At 42.2% G+C, this 16260-nt stretch overlaps 1 protein-coding gene across 2 annotated transcripts in view; it reads left to right on the forward strand.

Moving 5' to 3' along the window:
* Positions 1-16260, forward strand: part of CAMKK1 (calcium/calmodulin dependent protein kinase kinase 1) — a 159423-nt gene that overhangs the window by 136684 nt on the left and 6479 nt on the right. For both annotated transcript variants that reach the window (XM_032216843.1, XM_032216844.1), the window contains exons 13-15: positions 3088-3175; positions 6145-6273; positions 7305-7408. In XM_032216843.1, coding sequence (XP_032072734.1) covers positions 3088-3175; positions 6145-6273; positions 7305-7408 — 321 coding nt within the window. The remainder of the gene's footprint in view (positions 1-3087; positions 3176-6144; positions 6274-7304; positions 7409-16260) is intronic.

Here is a 16260-nt window from a genome sequence, read left to right on the forward strand (position 1 = left end):
CCATTGGATGCTCTGGCAGCAGCTAACCCAGCCTGACCTCAGCAGCTCTTGCCTTTTTCCTTTTATATTTTTACATTTTCATGATGGCAGGCAAGAGCAGGGTTGAAATCCTCTGTGATTGTGAAACAGCTGGAAAAGGTATGTGGGTCAGAGGGAGGGGGGGTGTTCAAAATTAATGTAATTTGTAAGTAATTGTAAGTAATGTGTGTGTGTGTGTGTGTGTGTGTGTGTGTGTGTGTGTGTGTTCCTTCACTCACAGGGAAGGGGGTAGGAGAGGCTGGCATTTTCTTTCTTTCTAGAAAGCAGCTTGTTAGAGAAGAAAGGGGCAGCCCGCCAGCTTTCTTTCTCTGTGTCGGGGCAGCCCGCCAGCAGAGGCGGGTCTTTTACCCGCCTCTGCTGGCGGGCTGGCACTTTCTTTCTTTCTAGAAAGCGACATAGCGGCGGGGCGGCCAAAAGCCGCTTTCTTTCTTTTTGCCTCACCAGCCATAAACCTCACCGCACGTCACTGGTCCCCATTTTACTCACCTTGGAAGGATGGAAGGCTGAGTCAACCTTGAGTCAATGAGATTTGAATTGCCGAACTGCAGCTAGCAGTCAGCTGAAGTAGCCTGCAGTACTGCACTCTAACCACTGCGCCACCTATATGTAAGCAATCTGATGGTTCTGGTAGCACACGATAACCCTAACTGAATTACAAAAATCACCATTGGGGGATATTTTTGAACAAAGGAACCAAAATAAAACTCCTGTTTGGCACTGCTAATATCAAATACTTGACATTAGAAGTCCAATTGAACCCAGTAAGTTCTATCTTCACCCTGTTTCTAGGGGCTCCAGCCTTACAGATCAACAACTTCAACCCCCCAAAGTCAAAAAGCTTACTTAGCTCAGTGCAAGCCATGATGGATGTCTGCGCTCAAGCCAGCTCAAATAGAAACTATCAGCAGCAGAATTCAGTAGCTTTGGATTCCTGGTTCATAGGCATATCGCCCCCCAAATAGAATGATAGTCTCCATTCTTCCATCACCACCCCCTTCCTTCCCTCTGCCCAGTTATCTCTGATAAACAACAGGACACTAGAGGAACTTGTGCATGTTTAAGCTTAAATTTATGGGCTGGGGTTCGGGTGTTTTTTTGGCTGTGACAGCAGCTTTCAAAGTGCTTATGATAAACTCATAAAAGAATGACAACATCACAAAGCAGTTACTAGGGACCTAATGAGTCTGGCAAAATTTCTGAGCCTAATTTTGGGAGGGGAAAAGTCACAAGAGTCCTAGTTTCCATGGGGGGGAAAGAAAACCCTAAATAGTAACAGATTCTGTCTAGTGAATCTGCAAAATGTGGGAGAAGATTCCATTCCTGACATCCGTTTGGCCTTTACTGGCAGAGATGGAGCTATTGGGAGATCCTTGACCAGCTGCTACATCTCTGCTTAGCTACTGTCCTCTGGCTGGCTCAGTTCCTGGATTTCTACATTGTATTATTGGTTAATTGAAGCAGTCTTCTGCAGCCTAGTGTTGCTGACCAGAAATGTTGAATTACAGCTTTCATAATTCCTAGCTGCTTTTTGGGGTGGGTGGGTGGGGTGGGGGTTGTAGCTGAAAGCAGGTTTGGGAGAGTCCTTTCCTAAGTAAGCACTAGCACTTAGACTTATACACCGCTTCCCAGTGCTTTACAGCCCTCTCTAAGCAGTTTACAGAGTCAGCACATTGCCCCCAACAATTTGAGTCCTCATTTTACCCACTTCAGAAGGATGGAAAGATGAGTCAACCTTGAACCTGGTGAGATTTGAATTGCCACTTGCAGGCAGCTGGCAGGTAGCTGGAGTAGCCTGCAGTACTGCACTCTAACCTGCATTCTAACCACTGCAGCTCTTGAGGGGATACCCTCTAGCCATTTTTGTCTTTTTAAAGGGAAGAATACTCCCATACAGGTAGTCCTCAACTTACAATAGTTCAGTTAGTGACCATTCAAAGTTATAGCAGAACCGAAGCAAGTGACTTAGGGCCATTTTTCACACATACATCAGTGGTGGGATTCAAATAATTTATCAACTGGTTCTCTGCCCTAATGACCAGCTAGGTAGGCGGGGCTTGATGGTCATGTGACTGGATGGGCATGGCCAACTCAATGTCACTCAATCGATGGGTGCTTTACCTTCGCTGTTATAATGTAATAAGGGTTAACCGGAGAGGCAGTTTCTGTAAGCAGGGCAATAAAGATTAGGCTAGAAACAACACCAGAATGTTTCCTTCCTGCCTTCCTTACAGGATTAGCCCTGTAAAGTGGAAAAAATGAAGTAAGATTTCTTCCAACCACTGGTTCTCCGAACTGCTTAGAAAGTTAACAACCGGTTCTTCCAAATAGGTGCGAACTGGCTGAATCCCACCACTGACATACATGGTCACGTGAACAAAATTCAGATGCTTGTTAATTGGCATAATGGGTTGCACTGTCCCGTGGTCATCTGATCACCTTGTGTGACCTTCTGACCGGCACGTCAATGGGAAAGCCAGAGTCACTTAACAACTCTGATGCTAACTTAAGAACTGCAATGATTCACTTAATAGCTGTGGCCAGAAAGGCTGTAAAATGGGGCAAAATTCACTTAACAACTGTCATTCTTAGCAACAGAAATTTTGGGCTCATGTGGTTTTAAGGTGAGGACTAACTGTATTAGAATCCTGCACCTGTTGGAAAACCAGCTGATTGATTCTCCACTCAGTTTTATTCTAGTTGAAATGGCTAGATGTGGGGAGGTTTACATCAGAGGTAGGTTCCTATTGGTTCAGACCAGTTCATTTTTTTTTTAGTACTGCGCGTGCATGGCAGCGCGCATCAAGCGTGCGCCGCACAACCCCGAGCAAACCGGCAGTAGCGGCTGCCGGAACCAACCAACACCACCACCACCCCCCGGTTTATATGCACAATTTTATCTATTTTGAAATTTAAATAGTGGTGCTTGGAACAAGGAGTAAGGTTTGGTAAGCTATAGTTTATACCTGGGCATTGAAGTCCACATATTTTAAAGATGCCAAGGTTAAGAAACATTGTCCTAACCAAATATTTTATATTTGCTACCACAAGGATCAAGATCAGTGAAGAACTAAAGAATCTGATTCTGAAGATGCTGGAAAAGAACCCTGAATTGAGGATAACGGTTCCTGAAATTAAAGTAAGCAATTATGAGCTTTAGTGGATTGTTGAAAATGTTGCTTCCTCTGAGCTTTCGCATACCACAGTAATTGAATAGATAGGTTAGGTCTTATTTAGCGTATTTATAAGTTATGTGCTGCTAAGCTTTCCCCAACCCGGTGTCTTCAAGATGTGCTAGACTAAGATTTCCTAGGTTAGAATAACTCCGCGAATTTCCAACCACTGAGAATTTTAGGAATTGTAGTTCAGCATATCTAGAGAATATTAGAGAACAGCATGTTAAACTTTGAAATGTAACTGTTTAGTAGTAACTCTACTGTCAGGGTTTCCAAGTAATATACCCATATCAAGCAGAACTCCGAGGCAGGTAGACTCCTGAAAGAATAGTTTTATTGGATATATCATATTGGCACAGGCTTGGTGAAAACCAACTCTGAATGTTCTCGTGGATTTCACCTAATTAAAAGTAAAAGTTTTCTCCCACCCCAACAACCAGTCACATGGTCCAATCAAGGTGTTGTCCGGTTGCCTGGTAACTTCACTCCACCTCTCTCCAACCGCCTGTGGGAATGTCCTTGGTTCCCAGGAGAAAGTATTTTGTTTCGGCCACAAACCCGAACTATCTCTTTTCCCTCCTCCGATCTCTCAGCTCCAGTGTGGCAACACTGAAGCCAAAAAAAATGCCCTCGGTCAGGTCAGCTTCAGGTTTGACATCTATATGTGTATGTGCTCTACAAAAAGCCATGGCATATAGCATCCAAATACAGGTAATCCTCAACTTATGACCACAACTGAGTCTAAAATTTCTGTGGCTAAGCAAGACAGTTAAATGAGCTTTGCCTCATTTTATCATCTTTCTTGCCGCAGTTGTTAAATGAATTTCTACAGTTGTAAAGTGAACTTGGCTTCCCCATTGACTTTGCTTGTCAGAAGGTTGCAAAAGGTAATCACATAACTCTGGAACACTGCAACCATCATAAATTTGAACCAGTTATCATCTGGATTTTGATCATATGACCATGGGGATGCTGCAACGGTTGTAAGTTTGAAGAAACTGCCGTAAGTCAATTTTTTCAGTGCTGTTGTAATTTCGAACAGTCGCTAAATGAATGGTTATAAGATGAGGGCTACCTGCATGCAGATCAGCACAATTCATTTCTAGAAACTAAACCATGCTTAAGATCAGCTTTCAAAATGGATTGAGCTTTAACAAAAGATCATTTGTGGCATGGAAATGCAGCCTTTAGACATTCAGGCAAACTTGCTAAAAGTAATTGTTACTGAACTGCTAACCTGAAATAATCATCCCATCAAATAAAAAAAAAGAAGGATCTGGATTCTGCTTGATAATTCTCTTCATAATTTGGCCTCTTAGAGACTAATAATGTCTTAAAACCTGAAAGCTTTGCTGTCTAAGCCATTTGCTAGAACAAGAAGAATACAATGCAATATAATAGCAGAGTTGAAAGGGACCTTGGAGGTCTTCTAGTCCAACCCCCTGCCTAGTCAGGAAACCCTATACCGTTTCAGACAAATGGCTATCCAACATCTTCTTAAAGACTTCCAGTGTTGGAGCATTCACAACTTCTGGAGGCAAGCTGTTCCACTGATTAATTGTTCTAACTGTCAGGAAATTTCTCCTCAGTTCTAAGTTGCTTCTCTCCTTGATTATTTTCCATCCATTGCTTTTTGTTCTACTCTCAGGTGCCTTGGAAAATAGTTTGACTCCCTCTTCTTTGTGGCAACCCCTGAGATATTGGAACACTGCTATCATGTCTCCCCTAGTCCTTCTTTCTATTAAACTAGACATACCCAGTTCCTGCAACCGTTCCTCGTATGTTTTAGCCTCCAGTCCCCTAATCATCTTTGTTGCTCTTCTCTGCACTCTTTCTAGAGTCTCCACATCTTTTCTACATTGTGGTGACCAAAACTGAATACAGTATTCCAAGTGTGAATGACAATTACCACCTTATATTAACAGGGAATTGCGTAGCTCCTTTTGGGGGGGCGGGGGTGTTTTTTTTTTTAAAAAATCTAAGAATTGTTCTCTCTTATTTCTTTTTCCACTCTGTCCTTTCTAACAAACATCCAGTTCAGGGGTGAAATGCTACCGGTTTGGGCCGGTTTGGCCACACCAGTAGTAAAAATGCTACCAGTTCGCCCGAACCGGTAGTGAAAAAATGCTACCGGTTTGGGCGAACCAGTAGTTCCGATGATCAGCTGTGCGACAATCAGAGGCACAGCTGATTGTTGCACAGCTGATCGTCGGAACTACCGGTTTGAGCAAACCAGTAGCATTTTTTTACTACCAGTTTGACGCGCATGCTTTGTTCGCCCGAAGCAAACCGGTAGCAAAGTGAACATGTAGCAGACGTCAGAGCATTTCACCCCTCATCCAGTTAAAGGGACTAACATAACCAAGCTCATCCATGAATTTATTTGTATGCTTTTTGACAAGCCTGCCTTTTGTAGCTTCCGATGTGCCCCTCTTGGAGGTCATCATTCTGGTTTGTTTAAAAGCAGCTTTTTCAAAGAATGGGCTGAGATCCCAGAGCAATAAATGGAAGTTTTCAAGAGATGCGTCCCTGGCTGGTTCTTTCCAAGGCTGATGCAAAAGTATGCATTAAAAAAAGTATTTTAAAAAAAGTGTGACAATTCCAGAACTCTTCATGAAGTTTTGTTTTGTTTTGATGTAGGCTTTCATAGCCAGTTTCTGTTGGGAAGTCTTGGGCTTCAGGGTTTGGATGACATCAGATTTCCTGAAACTTCACAGACAACTGTGGCTGACATCTCGGTCTGCTTTTTTGGTTTTATTTGTAACATGTTGCCTTGGATGGATAACCTTGCCTGGAAGGTTTTATATTCTTTTTAACTGCAGCCGTTGTTTCCAGTTACAAGTTGGCTCCTTTCATTAATTCTGCACAAGGAAAGAGTCGTCCAAAGGAGAGCTGATAAGGCATCATGTGCTCTGGTTATGTTTCTATGCAGGAACATTCATGGGTCACAATGTACGGCAAGCACCCTCTTCCTTTAGAGGAGGACCATTGCACCATAGTAGAAGTGACTGAAGAGGAAGTGAAGAACTCAGTCAAAACAATTCCTAGTTTACCTGCTGTGGTAAGTATTAATCCGAAGTAGCCATTTGAAATCAATACCCTTCCCATATCTGTTGTGCAGAGGCTTTCGTGTAAACCACAAAAGATCAAGCTATGTATCAAGGCAGTGGTAGATAGCAGTGACATTCCAAAGCAGTGACACTCTCTCCCCAAATATCTTCAGACAGAGAGCAGACAAATCACGCTTCAGCTGAATGAAACAACCGTGAAATGTTGTGATCTAGAAAGTTGCCTTGTTTGCCTTTATATAGGTGTCAGGGTTCCAAATAGCCTCCAAAAGTAAATCAGAATCCAAAGCAAAGTGTTGCTCAAAGTTCCAATCTATTAAGAGAGCCAAGTTGGCATATCTGGGAAAACCCGAATCTGAAAGCTTCCCAGTTTTCCCCACCCAGTTGAAATTTCAAGATCTTGCCCCCACACCCACAAGTCCATCACATGTTCCAATCTCCTACTGCCATGCTGGCAGTTCCACCCATCCAGTTCTGGTCAGGTGCAGAAATGCAAAGACAAAGGATGACCTTGACTTCCTAGAAAGAATGTTGTTATGGCTACATAGCATCTAGTTCCCTACAATCCTCCCCCTCCTATTTTCCCCACAAGAGAAAATGCATAGTAGAATAACAGAAAGTGTGGCAGGCCAAAGATCCAAAAGAAAAGATGGCTGCAGGCCTGACAATAGGTAGCCCTCGACTTACGACCACAATTGAGCTCAAAATTTCTGTGGTTAAGTGAAATATTTGTTAAGTGAATTTTTTCAGTGCCGTTGCAATTTTGTACAGTCACTAAATGAACTATTCTTAAGTCGAGGGCTACCTGTAATGTAGCTGGTTCTCCCTCATAGCCATTGTTTTTGGATAGACTTAACGTGAAATCAAAGGAGCAGTTACAACTTTCATTTTGAGTAATTTGAAGCAGTTTCATCCAGTTTGAAGTAATTTGCAGTAGTAAAAGTCTAGGCTAAAATGACTTGAGAGTGGCACCATTTTTTCAGCTGCATCACTTCTGATTCTTCTCTTTCTCCATACCCTCAAGATTTTAGTGAAGGCCATGTTGAGGAAACGGTCATTTGCCAACCCATATGAGACCCAAACAAGGCGAGAGGAACGATCTATGTCGGCTCCGGGGGACTTGCTACTGTATGTGATTTTATACCCATTCTTAATACCTGCATTTTCAAGTCAGACATGTCAATCTCTTGTGTGTTCATAGCACAGTTTATTAGCACTTGCAAGTTAGATAGGGCAAAGGAAGAAGAACCGAAGCTAAATTTGGTGCTGAAACCAAGCCCCAAATGAACGGAAATTGAATAACTAGCATTGATGGTGTTACCTAGTTTGGTAATGAAACGTCTGCAAGAAAACAACCAAGCTCAGAGAGCACCAAGACCCCATAGTTGAACCCCGAGCTACAAATATTCTCTTCTATCAGAACTGCATATTAATATAGTGGAAAATAGTAATCTCCTCTTTAAAATAATGACTCATACTTCTAGGAAAGCCATAGATTAATATAACATTCTTTAGAAATGGAAATAAAAGGAAATAAAAGCAGTATTAGAGTTTGCTGCCATTCAGAACAAATCCTGTCCATTTGCCCTACCAACTTTTAATTACTTTTGTTGAACACCTTTCAGTTAAAAAAAAAAAAGGTAACCTGTCAATTTAATTTATGGTAACTCTTTTTGGATGCTTACTGGAAATAGAGCCATGATAAAAGCCATCTTTGCAGCCAAGCCATGGTTTAGCAATCTGTTCAAGCAAGGTTAAAAACAAAACAAAGTCCTCCAACTTCATCCTATATTCAGGAATTTATTTAATGTATTTATTAAAAAAATGGTTGAAATGAAAGAGACCTTCATGTAGTAAAATGACTGTTACGTGGAGGAATCCCAGATGGGTTTTCTGCTACTCTAGGGCAGTGTTTTTCAAACTTGGCGTTTTTAAGACATCTGGATTTCTACTCCCAGAATTTCTCAGCCAATATTGCATATATCCACATGTCTTACCAAGCTCTTCTCTGCAGAACAGGGCAAGAAGCTTAGCTAAAGTAGCATCCAGGAAGCATCCAGGAACAGTCTAAAAGGAAAGATTTGTTTGAAAGTGGAAGAGATTATTTTTCAAAGAATAGTTGCCATTTTTGTATTATGCAGTTACTTACACAACACTATCAACATATACATTAGCATTGGCATCCTTCGGTCTCAAAAGACTATGGTATCGTGCTCTGGAAAGAGGTAAAGCTGCAGTGTCCTTTCAAGAGCACAAGGCCTGGGTAGATTAGTATGGAAGATAGACTGTTACCCAAGCAGCAGATCCCCCCTCTCCACGTCGCTGAAATAGCCCAATGGAACGGCAGGGCCGATACGATTGCTTCCAGCTGCATCACAGGAATTACCAAAATGTGGTTGTACACAGTCACGAACTGCTTCCGGGACTCCGGCTCCGGATTTTGCCTCGAGGTTGACTCCTGAAGTCTTTTCCAGTAGTGGATATAGCCACAAGGCAGTGGAGGTTTGTAATCAGAGTTTCCCTTCTCCTAGAAGATGGTTCTGCCCCTTTATCTGCTGTTGGGGGATAGACCCCTCTTCCACCTTCCAAACTGTTGACCGTCTTCTCCTGTAACCATGGAAAGGGGCCCTTATGAGGTGCTACCAGCCACCAGCTGGACCAAGGTTTTTTAAGGAGGTGTTACTCCTCCATCACTCACCCTTTGTCCTGGCTTGTGATAAGCAGAGCCTGGCTTCCCAAACGTTGGGCCCAGGATGGCAGGTTCAACATATAAGGTCTGAAATAATAACCCAAGTGGTGGGATTAAAAGTAATTTAACAACTGGTTCTCTGCCGTAATGATTTCTTCCAATGACCAGTTTGCCAAACTGCTCAGAAAGTTAACAACCGGTTTTCCCGAAGTGGTGCAAACTGGCTGAATCCCACCACTGGAGACCTGTTTCTGCTGCTCGTGTTTATAATTTGAGCTTTGGTGGTGGTGAAGAAAAGTGAGTGAAGAAAACCAAGAATAATAAAAGGATAAAAACAAATAGCCTAGTTACTTTAGTCAGGTTTCATTCTGGCAGCAAACAAGGGATTAAACCAGAGGTTCTTATGCCTTCTGGTTTGACAAAAGAGCGAAATAATGAAGTGTGATGTGGATTTCCAAGCAGTATTAAGAGCTAAGTGAAAAAGTCTCAAAGAAGAATAAAGAGAAAAGGGGCAAGTATTTTTTCTTGGAGAAAGTTATAAATACTTTCTAAGAAACACCAACATCACCCCAAAAAAACCTTTTTTAAAGATGCATCACCCTAAGTTTTATGGTAAGAGGGAAGCAATATAAATAACACCCATGGATTCAGTAATGGCAGAATTATTAAAATGAGTGGATCTTTGACATTCTGGGAAAGTATTAAAGGCCTCCTAAGTAGTCAAGAAGAAAGAGCCACCAGTTTATTATATGCTAAACATAATAAGCCACCAGTTTATTATATGCTAAACATAATACTTTCTGTAATGCAAATAAACCCGGTAGATGGTTGGCTTATCAGATCAGGAAAAAAAGGAAAATTCGAAATGTATCCAAATTGTGTTACAGAGGGAAGGAAGTGTTTCAGCAGGAAGAGATCCAAAAGGGATTTCGAGAATTTTTTACAGAGTTGTATAAAGGGGACAAAATTAGGGACTTAGATATAAATAAATACTTAGATAAAGAGAAAATCCCCCTAGTTAGCGAAGAACATAGGTATAGGTTGAACCAACCAATAACCTCTGGGGAAATCCTGCAGGTAATCAAACAATTAAAGCTAGGGAAAGCACCAGGTACAGATGGCTTAACAGCCGTTTATTATAAAAACTTACAGTTAGAAATGGTAGAACCTCTTAGAGAATTATTTAATAAAATTCAATCGGAAGGTAAAGTGCCCTCCTCATGGAAGACAGCGTTTATATCGTTGATACCCAAAGAAGACCAAGATCTTACTCAGCCGAAAAATTATAGACCTATTTCACTACTTAATGTAGATTATAAAATTTTTACCAAAATATTAGCAAATAGGTTAATGGTGGTTATCCAACAACTGATACATACTGACCAAACAGGTTTTATACAGGGTAGACAGATGAAGAGCAATGTTAGGTTAATTATTAATGCATTAGAATACTTGGGAAAGAATAATCAAATCCCTGCCGCATTCATATTTTTGGACGCTGAGAAAGCCTTTGATCGAGTCAATTGGCAATTCTTGTTGAAGATACTGCAAAAAATGCAGATAGGAGATGGCTTTTTAAGATCAATTGGTGCAATATATCAGCAGCAAAAAGCCCAAATTATAGTTAATGGAAGTTTAACAGATTCCTTTCAAATAGAAAAAGGTACAAGACAGGGTTGTCCTTTGTCCCCACTATTGTTTATTATAACTTTGGAAGTATTGCTGAATAAGATACGGGCTTTGGATGCTTTAAAAGGGATCAAGATCAGACAGCAAGAATACAGAGTCCGCGCTTTTGCGGACGACTTGGTTATAATATTGAAACAACCGCAGGAATCCAGTAAGGTTTTAATGAATACGATTAATCAATATGGTCAAGTCTCTGGATTTAAAATTAATTTAGGAAAAACCAAAATATTAGCAATGAATATGAATATCAAACAGAAGGAAGAATTGGGAGTGATGTTAGGATGTGAGGTTGTTAAAAAAGTCAAATATCTTGGAGTTAATATTTTAACTTCAAATGGGAAATTATACAAGCATAATTATGAACCACTCTGGCATAGTATACAAATGGAGATGAAAAGGTGGGAGAAACTGCATTTATCTTTGTTGGGAAGGATAGCGGCAGTGAAAATGAATATTTTACCAAAATTTTTATTTTTGTTTCAAATGTTACCAATACCGTATATACTCGAGTATAGGCCGAGTTTTTCAGCCCACTTTTTGGGCTGAAAAAAGCTGCCTCGGCTTATACTCGAGTCAGTGAAAAATTTGCCCAAATGGAGGAGAAAAAGGGGCGCCCCTTTTTCTCCTCCATTTCGGGACCCAGTGGAAGTTCTCTGCGCGAGGTGAAATGGCCGGCAGCAGCCTCACTCTCCTGCCGTGGCTTCCGTTTCAGTCGCGCAGAGAACTTCCACTCGCTTCCCGGGCTTGTGTTCTGATGAGGGGGAAAGAGAGGACTTTCCTTACGCCCGCATGAGAGCTGGACGTAAGGACTTTACCCCATTGATGAGGCGGGCGGCGCGGATTGTAGCAAGGGCGGCCGCCGATCGCAGCCTGGCTGCGCTGGCGGGGACGGGCGGGGCGGGGTGGGATGAGACTCCCCACTCGCCAAGATGGTAGGACTCCAAGTCCCATCCCCTCCACCCGTCCCCACCAGCGCAGCCCCTGCCGCATCAGCCGGAATCTAATTTCCCCCTCATCAGAGCTCGGCGCGGATTGTAGCAAGGACGGCCGCCAATCGCAGCCCGATTGCGCCAGGGGGTTCCGCTGGTTGAAAGAAAGTCCTTCTTTGCACCAAGCGCTTTTCCCTCCCAACTAATTATAACTAATTATATTAATTAGATAGATCAGTGTTTCTCCACCTTGAAGACTTGAAAATATGTGGACTTCAACTCCCAGAATTCTGGGAGTTGAAGTCCACACACTTTCAAGTCTCCAAGGTGGAGAAACACTGAGATAGATGATCCACGGTGTTTATTTTTGGAAAAAAGCGCCTCCTGCTCTGGACTGCCGGGAACGCGATCGCGTCTCTCTCTCTCTCTCTTCCCCCCACCCCCGGCTGTTCCCACCCGGGAATGTTCTGGCGGGCTAGGCGGAGGGTGCGTGTGCGTGCATGTGTGTCAAGGGTGGGGAGGCTAAGAGGGCGAGGTGAGATCCTGGCGGGGACCGCATTTCACCCGCCGAGCTTCCTTTTCCCCCGTCTTTTCCTCCGCTCGCCGACTTCCTTTCTCCCGTGGCTGACAGGTGGGTGGGTTTCCCTCCTCCTCCTCCCTGCTGGACGTGGATCTGCGGCGTGGGTGGCCGTCCTTGTTGCCCGCCGGCGGCAGGTCGCGGCAAAGAGAGGGAGAGGGAGAGAGAGAGAAATGCCGCCGCTCCCCGGCTCGCCTCTTTTTCCCGGGATCGCCGTGATGCTTTGAGTTTTCCTTCTGCGGAGGTGGGGTGGAAAGAAGAAGAAGTGGGGCCCTTCCCCGCTTCTTCTCGGACTACCTAAGCGTTGGGTGCGCTGTCCCCATCTGGGCAAGTAGTGCTGACTCATCAGGTGTCTGGGAACGGGTGGGGCTGAGGAGCGGCTGGGGGTGGGGGGTGTTTCACAGAGCGGCTGGGGGTGGGGGGTGTTTTACAAAGGGATGAGGTGGACTGAATTACCCCCTTGTATCTGCTGGCTGCAGCCTTCTGTGTGCAGAGTCCAGACACTGCTGACTCATCAACATGAGGTCACCCATAAGTATGCTCTGCACACACACAGACACACACACAAAAAAAGGAATGGGGGCTAACTAGGGTTAAGGGGAGGAAAGGAAAAAGGGGGACCCAAACAGATAATCTGCTGATTCATCATTTTGGGGGTAGTCAGACTTGACCTCGGATCCCCTTTCTTTCAGCTGTTTTGTCTATAAGCCCTTGTGACAGTTGCTGACCCTTAGCATTACTGTAGCACTGTGTGTATTTATAGGTAGGGAAGAGTGTGAACATGGTAAAAATGGTTTATGGGGTCATTGGGAATCCTTTGGGGAATGAATGGGAGAGCTGCTGGGATGTCCTTATACTCTGTGCACACCGATGCTGACACTCTTGTTTTGGATGGTAAAATTGTAGGTCCTGAAAACCTTAGCTTTATGGGAACACTCCTTCTGTTGCAGTGCATGTTGTCTCTTAGACCAGTGTTTTTCAACCACTGTGCCGTGGCACACTAGTGTGCCGTGACATAGTGAATAGAGAGAGAGAGGATGTGTATAATTAAGGTGACCAGACGTCCCTAGCAAGGCCGTGGGCTGGCAGTAACCGCCGCGGCCAGCTCCCTCCCCCCCCCCCCGGTCAAAGGTGTCCCTCTTTACCAATCTGAAAATCTGGTCACCTTAATCATGAGGTGAGTGAAGTATTTCATTGAATACACCGGTATTGTGTGATAATAATTTGTTATCCAGAGCAAATTTTTACAATGGCTACTGTATATTTAATGGGCACAGGCAGGCTGTATATGTTATTCAATGGGCAATGGCAGGCTGTAATTAATGGACACAGGGCAGGTTGTATATTCAATGGGCACAGGCAGGACACTGGTAGAATGTATATTATGAGCCTATGAGTTTTGAAGGATTTTAACTCTTGTGTTTTAGCTTGGTTGCTGAATGAGCTAAGGTTTTTGTACTTTTAAAGTTATTGTTGATACCATATTGTTTTTATTGACCCTCTTTTCCACTTACAGAGCTAGTTTACTGTTTTTCTTTGAAATAAATATTCAAAAACATTATTGGTATCTATTTTTATTTTTGAAATTTACCGGTAGCTGCTGCATTTCCCACCCTAGGCTTATACTCGAGTCAATAACTTTTCCAGTTTTTTGTGGTAAAATTAGGTGCCTCGGCTTATATTCGGATCGACCTATACTCGAGTATATACGGTACTTAAAAGAGATGCGAACCTTTTAGAATGGCAGAAGTGTATCAACAAATTTGTATGGGCAGGAAAGAAGCCGAGGGTTAAGATGAAAATAATGCAAGATGTACGTGAAAGAGGAGGATTGAAATTACCAAATTTAAAATTATATTATGATGCAGTGGCTTTATCTGCAATTAGTGATTGGATCCATTTAACCAATGACAGAATATTGAATATTGAGGGACATGATTTGGTATATGGTTGGCATGCTTACTTGTTATTCAACAAAAAACTGGATAAGAATTTCAAAAATCATATTTTAAGAAATGCCTTATTGCGGGTTTGGAAAAAATATCAACATAAACTAAATGACAAATTGCCCATGTGGGCAATTCCTAGACATGCAATTGAAAATATGAATATAGAACAAAAACACGATAGAACCACTTATAGACAACTTCTTAATACAGAAAGAGGGGTGCTGCAATTAAAATCCTTAGAGGTACTTAAAAAAGAGAAGGTAGTTCAAACGTGGTTTCAGTATGGCCAATTACAGGCCAGGTGGAAAATAGACCAAAAAATAGGTTTTGTAATAGCTGAGGATAACTTGTTTAAACAAATAAGAGATCAAAGTTTAATGCACATAAAGAGGATATATAATGTATTAGTACAGATGGACTCAGAAACCGAAATGGTTAAAGATTGTATGATAAAATGGGCTCAGAATATTGAAGAACCTATAATGTTGGACACATGGGAAAAAATATGGGTAAGAAATGTAAAATTTACACAAGCACAAAATTTGAGAGAAAATTTTTATGTTTTATAGATGGCACTTAGATCCCAAAAAGCTTGCTTCTATGTATTCAAATGTTCAGCCTAAATGTTGGAGATGTGGTTCTTTCGATGCTACATATTTTCATATATGGTGGACATGTCGTAATGTTAAGGCATTTTGGATAAAAATTTGGTGGATCCTGCAAAATATCTTCAAAAAAAGGATAAAATTCACTCCCAAACTGTTTTTACTAGGTATATGTAGTGACTTCGTAGCAGTAGAGATTAATTTGGTTCTGTACTTAATAACGGCAGCAAGACTTTTGGTGGCGCAATACTGGAAGAAGAAAGACCTGCCTACAATTCAAGAATGGACTTTAAAGGTTACAAACTTAGCCGAAATGGCGAAAATTTCAGCATATCTTAAAGAACATTCAAATGAGAAGTATAAACGAGACTGGAAAAAATGGATTGATTATATACAAAGCAAATACGGGACTAGGAAATTCCAGATAGCTTATGCTTAAAATTAGTAATAACGTAAATTGTTAAAAATTTGGGTAACAGCAAGAAGCTGAGTTCAATGTAGAGATATTTTAGACTGTGATTGTCAAAAGTTATACCATGTATGGGCTCTGGGAAGTCGGGGGGAGGGAAGGGAGGCGGGGATCTAGGGGGAGGGGGGGAGGGGGGGAAATATAATATGTGTTAAATTTTAAAGCATGATTGCACTTGTATACTGTGGTTTTTATTAATGTTAGTGTCAAAACAGAACAAACTGAATATATCGGAAAGTAAGAGATACCGAAGGGAGGAGCTGAATGAAAGAAGAAGGAGAGTAGAGAGAGTGAGAGAGAGGAGGAGGAGAAGGAAGGGAGGGAATGGATTAAGAGAGGGAGTGATAGGGTTAGGGTTAGATAGAGGGGGAGGGGAAGTAGGTGTAGAGGGGTATGAGAGAAGGAAGAATGAAAGTTGGAGGGGGATGAAAGAGGGTGTATGGTGGGCTAAGGCGGTATATTGGGTTTGTATTGTAGGGGGCATTCTCTATAAAAGCGAGGGCTGTGTTTATTACTCAATGTTATATGCCTCGGTTGCACAGTAAACATGTGATTGTATAGAATGAAATGGAAATAAAAAGATTAAAAACAAGAAGAAAGGAAAACTTTCTTAGGACTACAATGGGAGGTCTGCAGAGGGATGATGGCTTTGAGGAATCATTAGAGCAGTGTTTCTCAACCTTGGTGACTTTAAGTCCTGTGGACTTTAATTCCCAGAATTCCCCAGCCAGCTGTGCTGGCTGGGGGATTCTGGGAGTTGAAGTCCACAGGACTTAAAGTCGCCAAGGTTGAGAAACTCTGCATTAGAGTGATGGTTACAGCTTTATTGTTCTGCCCAAACATTCAAAGCAGACCAAGCTAAAATTGCCTTGAGTTTCCCTTGAATAGGAAGAATTCTAATGATGTGAATAATATGAACTAAGTTTGTTTGTTTTCAAATCCCCAGTTGAACTTCCCTTCCTCCCCCTCTCCAATCTAGTTTGGGTTGAAGGGCCTTTGAAATATGTGAAAATTAACATTTGTTGCTAGTTGGAAGATGGATGATAGCTTTCATGTTCCTCTAACAGGAAACG

Source organism: Thamnophis elegans, chromosome 4 (assembly GCF_009769535.1).
Source record: "Thamnophis elegans isolate rThaEle1 chromosome 4, rThaEle1.pri, whole genome shotgun sequence".
Classification (NCBI taxonomy): Eukaryota; Metazoa; Chordata; class Lepidosauria; order Squamata; family Colubridae; genus Thamnophis; species Thamnophis elegans.